The sequence below is a fragment of the Nomascus leucogenys genome, chromosome 15, assembly GCF_006542625.1.
Source record: "Nomascus leucogenys isolate Asia chromosome 15, Asia_NLE_v1, whole genome shotgun sequence".
NCBI classification, from domain to species: Eukaryota; Metazoa; Chordata; class Mammalia; order Primates; family Hylobatidae; genus Nomascus; species Nomascus leucogenys.
This window is the reverse complement of record NC_044395.1, coordinates 80,989,556-81,001,639: the sequence shown is the minus strand read 5'-3', so window position 1 is coordinate 81,001,639 and position 12,084 is coordinate 80,989,556. Positions and strand designations below refer to the sequence as shown.

The following is a 12,084-nucleotide window of genomic DNA, read 5'->3' as shown; positions in this document are numbered from 1 at the left end:
TCTGCAGTGGGAGGGGAGGTTGATGGTAGATGAAGGTAAGCAGGCAGGGGATTGTCTTATTATTCCTTCTACAGGTGGAAGCTGGCATTTGGACTTGAGGCCTTTGTGTAGTATAGTAATACCACAAATAAAGCTATTTTCCTCATCTCTTACCAGTGTAAGAGAATGTCACATTCTCTTATGCCTCCCTCTCCTTTCCCTACACTGACTAAGTGGAACTGCAGGGCAGGCAAAAGTCCCTAGAGATTTCTTCTCTCTTTACTGCATTAAAATCTAAGCCTACCTTAGCCCCAGGCAAAAAACTCTCCAGCAATTTAAAGGCTCACACAATTCAGAATTTCCCTCTCAAGCATTGGCTCATGGTTCAAAACAGCCCCTCTGATAGGTCCCTCCTTTGGCCAAATCAAGACTCCCTACCTGTTAGAAGAAAAATAATTTTTAAAACTAACTTTCACTACATTATAAAGAACTAGTAGCTTTGGCCGGGTGCGGTGGCTCACGCTTGTAATCCCAGCACTTTGGGGGGCTGAGGCGGGCGGATCACGAGGTCAGGAGATCGAGGCCATCCTGGCTAACATGGTGAAACCCCGTCTCTACTAAAAAATACAAAAAATTAGCCGGGCGTGGTGACGGGCGCCTGTAGTCCCAGCTACTCGGTCGGCTGAGGCAGGAGAATGGCGTGAACCCGGGAGGCGGAGCTTGCAGTGAGCCGAGATTGCGCCACGGCACTCCAGCCTGGGTGACAGAGCGAGACTCCGTCTCAAAAGAAAAAAAAAAAAAAAGAACTAGTAGCTTTGCAGCTTTGCCTCCAACCCTCCCATGGGTGTCTACCTCTTTGTCCCAACAGGGCAAATCTCTAAATCTCAAACAGAGACAAAACGAGCTTTGATGTTTAGAGGATGTTTCTCCCACACTCCTTGTCCAGTTTACGGGTCCTGATTCTAAAAATGATGCATTTTCCTTCTGTTGGGGCTCAGAAAACAATAGCCCAAAATATGGCGCTTTGGCATGCTGAGTGCTTTGAACAAAGGAGACTGAAAGTCCTCAGAAATAAGCCTCAGACACAAGGTCTCTCACTGACCTTCTCCTGCCTTTCCCACTTCTTCTGAAGTACAGGGAGTGAGTGGCTTGCTCTGAAATTCCCTTATCTGACTGAAAGAAATTCTTCCAAAAGAAACACAACTGGCTGGGCGCAGTGGCTCACGCCTGTAATCCCAGCAGTTTGGGAGGCCGAGGCGGGCGGATCACAAGGTCAGGAGATCGTAGCCATCCTGGCTAACACGGTGAAACCCCGTCTCTACTAAAAATACAAAAAATTGGCCAGGCTCCGTGGCGGGTGCCTGTAGTCCCAGCTACTCGGGAGGCTGAGGCAGGAGAATGGCGTAAACCCGGGGTGCGGAGCCTGCAGTGAGCCGAGATCACACCACTGCACTCCAGCCTGGGCGACAAAAAAAAAAAGAAAAAAGAAACACAACTGTCTTCAGCCCCCTCCCTAAGAATCCCATCAAACCATCAGGGAAGATTAATCACTTGAGAAAAGATTGCAAGTCATCAGTACACCCAACAAGCTATTCTTATTCTTCTGGAGGCTGCTCCAAAACAGCTTTTAAAAAGAAATTTAAAAAAAATTTTTTTGTCGTAGAGACAGTCTCAATATGTTGCCCAGGCTGGTCTCCAACTCCTGGACTCAAGCGATCTGCCAATCTCGGCTCCCCAGAGTGCTGGGATTACAGGTGTGTGCCACCACACCAGGCCAACTTTTTTTTTTTAAGCAGAGATACTTATCTACATCATAAGACATCTTCATTCACAGCACAGTTCTGCTCCTCTTGCCTTGGACAAAAACAGCTCTTTCAGAGAAAGATTCTATACCCTTTCCCACCCAGCGCCAATTTCACCTTCATCCAAGCCTCTTTAACCAGAAAAATTCCAGGACAGAACACCAATAGTTCCAGCTTGGGGTGGGGGGAAGGTAGAAAAGGCAAGAGAGGGAAAAGATAATGGAGCATAGAGGGGAAGGGGCTCATTGTGGCATTCCACCAGTAACTAAAGCAGCTAAAAAGTGAGGCCCAGGACAAGGGGAGTGGGCCAGGGAGGATCCCCTCCTACTTTTCACCTAGTGTCTGGCCATGCCTCGTGGTGCGACAAGAACTGGCGAGGACAGTAGGCAGGGCAGCCTGTTTGAAGGGAGGGATGTGGACTGGAATGTGAGGGTGGCATGACCTCAAGGCTTCTGCTCTTGGTACCCAGTGTATCCTGAGACCCCAGGAGTGACAGCCCAGTGTGCACAGTCCTCCCTGGCTGGCAGATTTGCCTTAGGCCTCTAGAGCACTCCACTTTCCTCCCCTCCACCAAGGCATCACCCTAGAACCTGGAGGTGCTGTCCTTCCTGTCATCACCCTGCCTCAGAGGCTGGGAGTTGCTGGGCCCCTTCGTAAGGCAACAAAGAGCTGTGGGGTCAGGAGATCAGATCTGAAAGGGCCCTTAGAGAGCTTTCTAAGGCAACCCCTCGTTTTACCCATAGGGACACTGAGGCCCAGGAGACAAGAACTTTTCCTAAAGACATACAGTAAAGTGAAATGGATTCAAATGTGAGTTAAAAGAATATTTAGATGCTGGAGGATCACTTGAGGCCAGGAGTTGGAGACTAGCCTGGACAACAAAATGAGACTCTGTCTTTATTATTATTTTCTTTTTTTAAAAAAAGAATATTTAATCCTGCAGTCTGTGAAGAGCTGATTAAGCAAGGAGAAACAATGGCTATTTTCAAGCAGAGTGGGATGGAATCTTCAGCTTTAAAAAGTAGCAGTATGAAATTAATTTCCCAGACAAGTGGGCAGAGATAATGATCGAGAGAGAAAGCACTCAAGGCTGGGCTTACCAAAATTTAATTTTGATTATTTTGAACGGTCTCATATCTCCTTGGCCCAACATGGTTTTAATATTGCTAGGGCAGAGGGTTGTCCAAGAAGGGAGTTAAACTTTCTCCAAGTCCGCACTGCAAGCCCTGTGCCGCTCTACGGAGATCCTCTTTCTTCGGGTTAAAAAAAAAAAAAAAAAAAAGAAAAAGAAAACATCCAAAAAAACCCACACACACAAAAAAACAACACACAGTTAACCACCTGTCAGGGCTGAGGATACAATGAGACTCCTCGAAAAAGAGCTTTTCATGCATGCGTAATATATTTGTTCAGCTATTCACTTAATGAAGCTGATAAATGTGATGCAAGACAATAGTCAAGTTAATCTATTTAGTAAAATGTTTTGAGACTTTCAGGCTACGTTAAGGAAGGGAGCGTCCTGCGACATTTTCATTTAAATGCGCTCATCTCCTCTCTTAGGCAACACAAGGGGGTTCGGGCAATCTATGTGAATATAATTTCTTATAAATGTGTCTTTAATGGGTTTAATTCACCCTTGCCAGCTGTTTTGGGGGCTATTTTGTAAGAGCAAAACAAACGTTTCGGGCTTGGAAAGCTAGTTAAAATTAGTTTCGGTCAGCGAGGCCAAGCTATATTTCCTGCAAACCATCTGCTTGATTGGCACAATAGAAGGATTTTCAAGGAAAAAGAGGGGAGTGTGTGTGAAAGGGATGGGGGTTGAGGGGGGAGACACTAGAAAGGGCTGGGGCAGCGGTAGCTCCTAGTTGCCTATTCTGAAGGTGAACCCCTTAGAGCTGTTTTAATAGAGAGGCTTGCGAAGAGGGGCTGGGGCGGTAGGAAAGCTCTTTCAGTCCGAGCCTCGCAGCCCTCCTCCTTCGCCTCGCCCGTTAGCTCCCTGCCCCCCACACACCCCCCACCCCAAAGCCAGGCGTCGGGCGCTTTTCCCTGTCGCCACCCGGCATCCGGCCAATCTTTCCAAAATGCGCTCTCACTCTGTTGACTGCTCCGGCAGGGAGCGTGGAGGACTGGGGGTCCGAAGCCTGCAAAGGGTGGCCTTAGCGTTGCAGCCTTCCCGAAACGGACACTTGCCATCTTTTCAGAGGGCGGGGAAGCTCACGCCACTCTCTACTTTGTAGTGTCCGTTTCGCCTCGCTTGCTGGCCTTCGCTTACCCGAGACATTCCAGGCACTGCCCGCACTGAAGAGGGCCGCGCTGCTGCTGCGACCGCACGGCGCCCGGGACAGGAACATGCTCGCTCTCCCCTGCGCGGTGGGGGGGGGAAAGAAACCCCCAGAGTGCGTTCCGACACGCTCTTTCTACTATCCAAGGGAGGTTTCGGCAGCTTTGGCCACCTAGGCCCGGGGAGCCCCAGCCGGATCTGCTGCGGCCTCCCCCGCAGCGTAGGCAAGGACCTTAAACCCCAAACCAGGGCCTCCGATTCTCTCTTTTCCCCTCCCATCTTCTTTTCTCTTGAAAGAGAAATAGAAAGCTCAGCCTTGAGACAAAGAACGCGAGTGATTTCTCTGAAATAAACTTGAAGATAACGACATAACAATGAATGGCAGGACGCACAAAACCCCATGGGCTCAGGTCAAATGGCATTAGTCACAGGTCTTAGCCGCAGCCGCCGCGCCGCGCAGCTCCTTAGGCTATCGCGGAGTTTGAAAAGACGCGTTCAAGGAGATCACTTAAAGTAAGATCCTTTCGTCCGATTTCTTGCTTCCTTAGGATTTATTTTTCCTTTCACGGGCGGCCAGCCCTCGCCCCCTCGCGCCCTCGCCCCCGCCCTCACTTTTCCTCTTTGGCGCTTTAGGAATTCTTTAGGAGGCTGTGGAGACCGACCCCAGGAAGCAGGGTCCACGTGGATCGCAGCAAGGCGTTGATCTACCCTCCAAAAAATGGCAGGGTAGACTTTTAAAAGCCGAGAAGTTAGTAGCAGTTAGTCTATAGTGAGGCAGAATGGCTGGGGCTTGGGGTGGGGGCTGGGGGTGGCATGAAGCCTGTCAACGGGCAGGAAACGGTGAAAACTACACCCCGGCAAATGCCCCAACAGGAAAGGAGGAGCTGGGAAAGGCTCACGCTGGCTTCAAGTTCTTACCGTTCCCCCCTCCAAAAAAACAAAATCCAAGTTGATTTTGGCAAATATAGACTTTATTCTGATCATCCGGAAGACTTGGACAAGCGCCTCACCTGCAGGGAATCAAACATCCTGAAGCCCCCGGCGCGTCCTTCTGGGAACTGGCAATTGCCCAAGTCCTTAAGACTCGGGGAGAAAAAGGGGTGGGGGGCAGAGGGAAAGGGAGTGGGAGAAGGAAGGATGTGGGCCTGAGGAAAAAAGGAATGAGAGGAAGGGAGAGAGCCAGTCTTATTGCAATGGGAAACTGTCTCGTGGCAAGGTTAAAGTGCAGGTGTTCAGATAGTTTATACTTTTCTCACCTATTTTATTGCAAACTTCAAAAAGAGGAACTTTTGACGTTCTTCGACAGATCTCCTTCTTCCGTTTCCAGGGGACTCCAATTAACTCGAGCAAGGCGCTTCCCATATTTAAATAGCCCCTTTTTTAAAAGTTATTTCTTTCCTGATTGGTTTTCTCCTGCTGCCCGTGAGCATGAGCGGTCTTGAGCTCAGAGACTCCGCACTTACGTCATCTTCTAGCATTAATTCGCCTCTGGAGCTGGTCCCTAAATAACTTTTTAATTTGAATCAAGGGAGAGTTTTAGCGGGCTCCGTTTCTGGTTTAATGTGATATAAATCGCAGATGCACTTTTATTGAATGGTTAAAGCAGCGACATGGAGATCATCGACACAAAACACCCCGAACAAAACCATCGAGAGAAATAAAGCTGGTTAATAAGATTTTTGAGAAAGCTTTGTGTTAAAAAGCAAAAAGGAAAACCAGCTGAAGGTGACAGTTAGTTCATGGTTAATAGGATCAGGGCGGCCTGGCGGGGCTGCACACTTCTCTTTGGGGAGGTTCAGCCACACTAAAGAGATGAATGGGACATTTAACACATCTGTTATCTCGCCGAACAGAGAAATGGGGGGAATCGAGTCTTAGTGCCACCTCAGCCCCAACCAGAGGAAAGGGAAGGGACTGTCTCCAGGAAGATTCTCCTTTGAAGCCCCACATTCAGAGAAGGCTTTCCCAGAGTGGATCAACATTCTTGGGAACCGCATCCCTTCCCTCTGGTTTTCACGCGTTTGTGCGTTGTAGTTAATTAAGAAGCTGCCAAACCTTGGGCCAAGTTAAGCGTCCGGCAAGTGTTAGGGTTCTCTCCAGACGACGTCTGGACCTTCGCTGCTATGGCTTAAAATGTCAGCGCTGATTTCAACTTAAACTGCTCCCTGTGGTTGGAGAACGGCCAGCATAGCACTCACAGCCTTTGGATACCCTTGCCCGAGGCAGTTTCCGGTCAGCCTAAGCTCTTTGCAAGCGGAATCCTGCCGCTCGGCAGCCCAGCGCCGCTCTTCTCCGCTCCTCCCGCAAGGTGAGGTGCGGAGAGCCCCTTGCAGAAACTCCTACAGAAAATCGTTTTCCAAGTTGCTGGGAATTTGAAGGAGACTAGTTTTACTGTTCAGGTATCTACCAACGCTCAAACTCAACCAGTCTCCCGAAACGAAATAACTCCAGACCTCTCCCCACTCTTACGGACACACATCCAGTGGCCCCAAAGCATGCATTTCCAAGTCTCCCTGAGTCATCAGAATGGGACTTCTAACACTGATTTCACTCACCCCTACATCTGCTTTATGCTTCAGCTGGAGTAACGGATAGGGCTAGAGACCGGAAAGGGAGTATATTTTCATGTTCACTGACTTGAAACTTTTCATTGCCCCACCCCACAAGAGGGAGGGCAACTTTGCTGATAGCCTGAAGATGTATTTCTATGAATATTTATTGATTTATTTTCCAGGCTTAGCAGGGGAGCTGCAAATAAATTTAGTGCGTTCTTTAAATAATTCCTTTTCTATGAGGCAAGATGCCATCTGAAACTTCTAAGTAGGCATTTAATTAGCCCGGGTGTTGCTTCGGAACAAAAACCTTCGGCGAGAGCTTTGGGGGCGCACTGTATTGCAAAGAGGCGGTCGATATGCAGAATTGATGCGCGCGGGCCTTTGTTGCCGGCCCATTGTGCGGGCCATGCTTATGAAGACTAATCCAATCATAAATTGCACCCCTGCGCCAATCAGAGCGTCCAGAGCCTCCGGCGAATGAAGCTCGAGTGGAGAACTTTGTTGAACTTCATTGTCAGAGCTGTCACTTTTCAAAGTGCTTTAGCGGGCGGGCCACTATAAAACCATCACCTCGACGAGAGGACCACGGAGGACTCGCAGACGCCCAAGTGGGATTGTTACTTGGAGACGTTTGCTAAGCCCAAGAGAGAGGACACTGTGGGGGCGGGAGGGGCGGGAAGCGAGGCATTTACCCTCCGGCCACTGAAAGAAGGGTTATTTCGCCCGCCCCGCGCCTACCATGATGTTCCCCGGCCTCCTCGCGCCCCCCGCCGGGTACCCTAGCCTCCTGCGGCCCACGCCCACCTTGACGCTGCCCCAGTCCTTGCAGTCGGCATTTTCCGGCCACTCCAGCTTCCTGGTGGAGGATCTGATCCGCATCAGCCGACCCCCCGCCTACCTGCCCCGCAACGTGCCCACCGCCAGCATGTCGCCGCCCAGGCAGGGGGCCCCCACGGCCCTCACCGATACGGGGGCCTCGGACCTGGGCTCCCCGGGTCCCGGCAGCCGGCGGGGCGGCTCTCCGCCGACTGCCGTCTCCCCTGCCAGCGAGACGACGTTTCTGAAGTTTGGAGTGAACGCTATCCTCTCCTCGGGGCCCAGAACAGGTAAGCGAGGGCAGAACCCTGAAGGCCCGTTCAGGTACCAGGCATGCGCGGAGTCCTCCTGGCCTCAGTTTCTTCTAGCGAGCGGGCCCCCACACACACATAGGTGCACACACATACGCACGAACTCTGAGACCCTATGTCAGGCAATGTGAGAATAGTCCAGTCAATTCCGGGGAAGAAAAGCCTCCAGGCTCGCCCCATCCTCGGAGTGAACTTGAGCACACGAAGTCGGAGACAGTGCGCAGTCATCTGGTGCAGTAACGCTGAGCGCACGCCCCTGGACGTCTGCGTTTCTGCCTTCGAGCTTCTAGGAGACAGTTTTTTTTTTAACTCAATATGATATATTTATTGGATTAGCAAATATTATAAATCTGCAATTTCTTTCTTCCCCACTCAGTCCTACCTATCTCGTTAGTGCCTAGGATGGAGACTGGGGTAGAGTGGGATGGCGCAGAGAATTATGTTGGGGGCAAAGAAAAGAGTTTTACAGATAAGACAATGTTGGGAAGATTTATTTTACCCTGTCAACATATAAGAAAGATGTCTTTGAAACCAGATGAAGGGCTAATTATATCGTGTGTTCAGTGTGCTATACAATAGGCAAGTACGTAATCAGATTCTTTCTGTCTCCCTCTCTCCTTTCTGTCCCCCCTCCACCGCCCGCCAGAAACATCCCCAGCCTTGCTCCAGAGCGTCCCTCCCAAGACCTTCGCCTTTCCCTACTTCGAAGGGTCCTTTCCGCCTTTCATCAGATCTTCTTATTTCCCAGGTAGGTCTCGTCCCCTTTCTTTGCGCGAGGCAGGGCGGCGCCCCAGCCCCGGCCCATCGCTCCCTGCTCCGAAGCCATATTTCTCCGTCCACCCCTCGGGGTTATGCTCTGGTTCAGAGGTTGCGAGGCGTACAACATTCATGAATCCGTCGCGCCAATTTGATGCCCTATTTAGCACAAGCAGTGACTGCTTGACACTTTGCACCAATTCCCTGCTCTACAAATTAGCAGGAATTGTCATGGTCCCAATTTGAGGCGGTTCCCTTCCCGGCGAGGAGCTGTTGGCATCCCTTCACGCCGCCGTTTTCCCACAGAGTCAGTGCACTTGGCCACGATTCCCCACAAAGGTTTCAGCACCATGACCAATTGGTCAGCTCCTCCGGGCAGCCACACACAGACCGGCCCTAGTCCCTCCACGCCGCCGAGAGACACCTACCAGCCGGGGCTAATTTCTCTTTAAGACTCATTCAGGGCTTCGGGCTTTTCACAAGACCACATGGGGTGCCCTCTTGTGTGGGATGCCTAGGGTCGCCCAGGGGGAGGCGGATTAGATCCTCCTCCAATCCCAACCTATTTCCAGCCTGATTTCCAAACCCCTTCTCATACTCCTTTCCCACCCTGTCTTATAAAATACCGTTGATCTTGAAAAATAAGAAGCAGTTAGAAGAAAGCCAAAATTGTGCCCCAGCCTAAAGGAGCAACACCTTAGGCAGCTTTCACCAGGTTTTCTTCCTGTAATCTCACTGATGATTCAAACTACGGCTCAAAAACTCTGCCACTGGTCAAAACCAAAAAGGAGGCAGGAGAGTCCCTATAAAGAGAAGAAAAACTGGGCATGGCCTGCGGGGATGGGTAAAATCACTACAGCACTCCCAGATAACAGCAAAAGAAACAAGCAGTTGATTTTTTAAAGGGGGAGAGAGAATTCACCATTCCCCGCCCCAGCGCCAGCGCCACCACCACCACCACCACCATTCACACTGCTGCTAATAATGGAATTTGCTCCCTTTCTCCCTCATCTCAATGCTCTAACAAAAACAACCCGAGCTTTATAAATAGCTTTTCATGTCCATTTAATGAAAACGATTCGGGGAAGAGAAGCCTCTGCCATCAGTATTCTCCCAATGGTCTTGGCCTGCAGTTGTGTTTAGTTTGAAAGTGTAAATCTCTTTTGTCCCAGTAATATATGGCTTTCGCTGCTTGTCCTCAGTCTTTTTCTGTTAGTTCATTACTACACAATTACCATTCACGCTTCATTAGAGTCTCTGTTTCTTTTTGTTTTGTTTTTTTTTCTTTCGCTTAAAGCGAAACTCTCCCCGCTTTTATCATACCAATACCTATTGGGAAGCAGTCAATGTGCTAATTAGCTGCCACTTTTCATGTATTCGGGCCGAATTCTTTACGTTTCGTGGGGGAGGGGAGGAAGGATTAATATAAAAAAGATGAATACTTACTGGATTTTTCAAAAAAATCTAAATCGGATTTTTCCCTCTTTATCAAAATAGTAAAGCACCTCATTTTCATCTAAAGACTGCAAAAGCCACTGAAATGATAAAAGCTTAGGGGAGAAACCCAGTGGCCTCGGCTGGATATTTTATTTTCATTTTTGTAATTTATTTTTTCTATTGCTGTTTTAGCTGATGTACGCAAGTTTGTTTCCCTAAGTCCACTGAATGGAAAAACGAAACAGGCTATTGTGGGGGCTGTTTTCTGTGTTTCCGTGGTTTTACCTAATCCGAGTTTGCACGGTTGAAAGGGAAAGTTATTTGGGCGGAAAGCGCCTTTCACTCTCGCAGGTTTGTAGGTTCGTGGCCTATTCTCCAGGGGGAGAAAAAGGAGCGCTTTAAAGAGATGAAGGGATCAGAGCAAAAAGCCAGGGAGAGCCGTGTTGGGACTGGGGGGCGTACGCCCACTCACTCGCCACCTCCCCCCACCCTGCAGCGTCCTCCAGCGTGGTGCCCATCCCCGGGACCTTCTCCTGGCCGCTGGCCGCGCGCGGGAAGCCTCGGCGGGGCATGCTGCGTCGAGCAGTCTTCTCCGACGTGCAGCGCAAGGCGCTGGAGAAGATGTTCCAGAAGCAGAAGTACATCAGCAAGCCCGACCGCAAGAAGCTGGCGGCCAAGCTGGGCCTGAAAGACTCGCAGGTGAGCGCAGTTCCTCCGCAGCAACCCCCGCCCCCGCCCTTCACCGCTCGCCGGCGCGCCCGTCAATTGCAAGGGTTCGGAAACGGCTTAGATCCCATTGTACAGATGGGAAAACCGAGGCCTAGAGAGGGAGTGAGTACAGCGGCCACTACCCTCGAAGCTTCGCAGGATAGCCCTCTTCTCTCCCCACCCCCACTCCCCGCCTTCTCTCCCGGGCTCAGCGGCCCCCAACCCCGCCCTTCGGGGCAGGGTGGCAGCGGATGAGGCAAAGGGAACCGCGAGCTGAGGCGGGGGCAGAGTCAATGAGGGAATCCACCCGAACTCATTTCTGGGGGTGGGGAGAGGACACAGCCCGAAGGACAGAGCCTGCACCCCACTCCACTCCCCGCCCCCGTGCGTCCCCCGGTGCCCCTGATCTGACCTCTACTTCTGCCTTCTTCTCGCTGGCCGGAACATTCCAGGTGAAAATCTGGTTCCAGAACCGACGCATGAAATGGCGGAACTCCAAGGAGCGCGAACTCCTGTCTAGCGGGGGCTGTCGCGAGCAGACCCTGCCCACCAAGCTCAATCCGCACCCGGACCTCAGCGACGTGGGCCAGAAGGGCCCTGGGGACGAAGAGGAGGAGGAGGAGGGCCCGGGCAGCCCCAGCCACCGCCTGGCCTACCACGCGTCCCCCGACCCCCAGCACCTGCGGGACCCGCGGCTGCCAGGGCCGCTGCCCCCCTCGCCCGCGCACTCGAGCAGCCCCGGGAAACCTTCGGACTTCTCAGACTCCGAGGAGGAAGAGGAGGGCGAGGAAGAGGTGGAAATCACCGTGTCCTAGAAGCCGCTCGCACGCCAGAGTACTGTTTTTAAGTGCTTTGAAATCGAAGAGGTGGGGTCCAGTCTGCGCGTTCACTTTGTCCGGGTGCTCAGATGCTGCCTCTCCCGACGGTAGAACCATCACCTCATTGAGGGCGCCACCGGCCCTGCGGTAGCCCCAAAGAGACATTTCCTTTCCAAAAAAACCAACTCCAAATAGTCCTCCCCACATTAGTTCACTTTAAGTCTTGGTCCCAGCCTTAACTTTTCAGCAAGGGCTCCATTCTATTTTGTTTATTGCAAACTATTTTAAACACAGTGGGGTGTTCTATGGTCCCACGGCCTGGACCTTACTGTGAGACAGACCCTGCTGGTCGTTAGCAGCAATCACCCTGTATGGTAGGAAACCTGTTTATGGAGGAGGAAACCGAGTTAGGAGTGAAAACACCAAACCATATAACTAACTCCAGCACCGTTGACTCTCTAGATCCCTTCACCTCCCCTGATAGATAGCAAGGGGCTCCTATTTCACTTCAGTCTCTCATCTCCACCCCCCACCCCTCTCCTGTCTTCCCACAGATGTTCTCTTAGAAAGCTCAAGATTTTCAAAAAGGAAATATATATATATATTATATATATATAAAAT

General features: G+C 51.0%; 1 protein-coding gene across 1 annotated transcript; it reads left to right on the top strand.

Annotated features, from left to right (window-relative positions):
- The first annotated feature begins 7,204 nt into the window (after positions 1–7,204).
- On the top strand, positions 7,205–11,519 carry DBX1 (developing brain homeobox 1). Its single transcript, XM_030794666.1, has 4 exons — positions 7,205–7,723; positions 8,391–8,492; positions 10,434–10,636; positions 11,098–11,519. The coding sequence occupies exons 1-4, from the start codon at positions 7,357–7,359 to the stop codon at positions 11,458–11,460; spliced, it is 1,035 nt and encodes a 344-aa protein (XP_030650526.1). The 5' UTR covers positions 7,205–7,356; the 3' UTR covers positions 11,461–11,519.
- The last annotated feature ends 565 nt before the right edge of the window (positions 11,520–12,084 follow it).

Coding starts and splice junctions, on each gene's coding strand:
- DBX1 (XM_030794666.1), top strand. CDS start 7,357: ATGATGTTCCCCGGCCTCCTCGCGCCCCCCGCCGGGTACCCTAGCCTC. Junction 7,724..8,390: donor CTCCTCGGGGCCCAGAACAG/GTAAGCGAGGGC, acceptor ACCGCCCGCCAG/AAACATCCCCAGCCTTGCTC. Junction 10,637..11,097: donor TGGGCCTGAAAGACTCGCAG/GTGAGCGCAGTT, acceptor GGAACATTCCAG/GTGAAAATCTGGTTCCAGAA.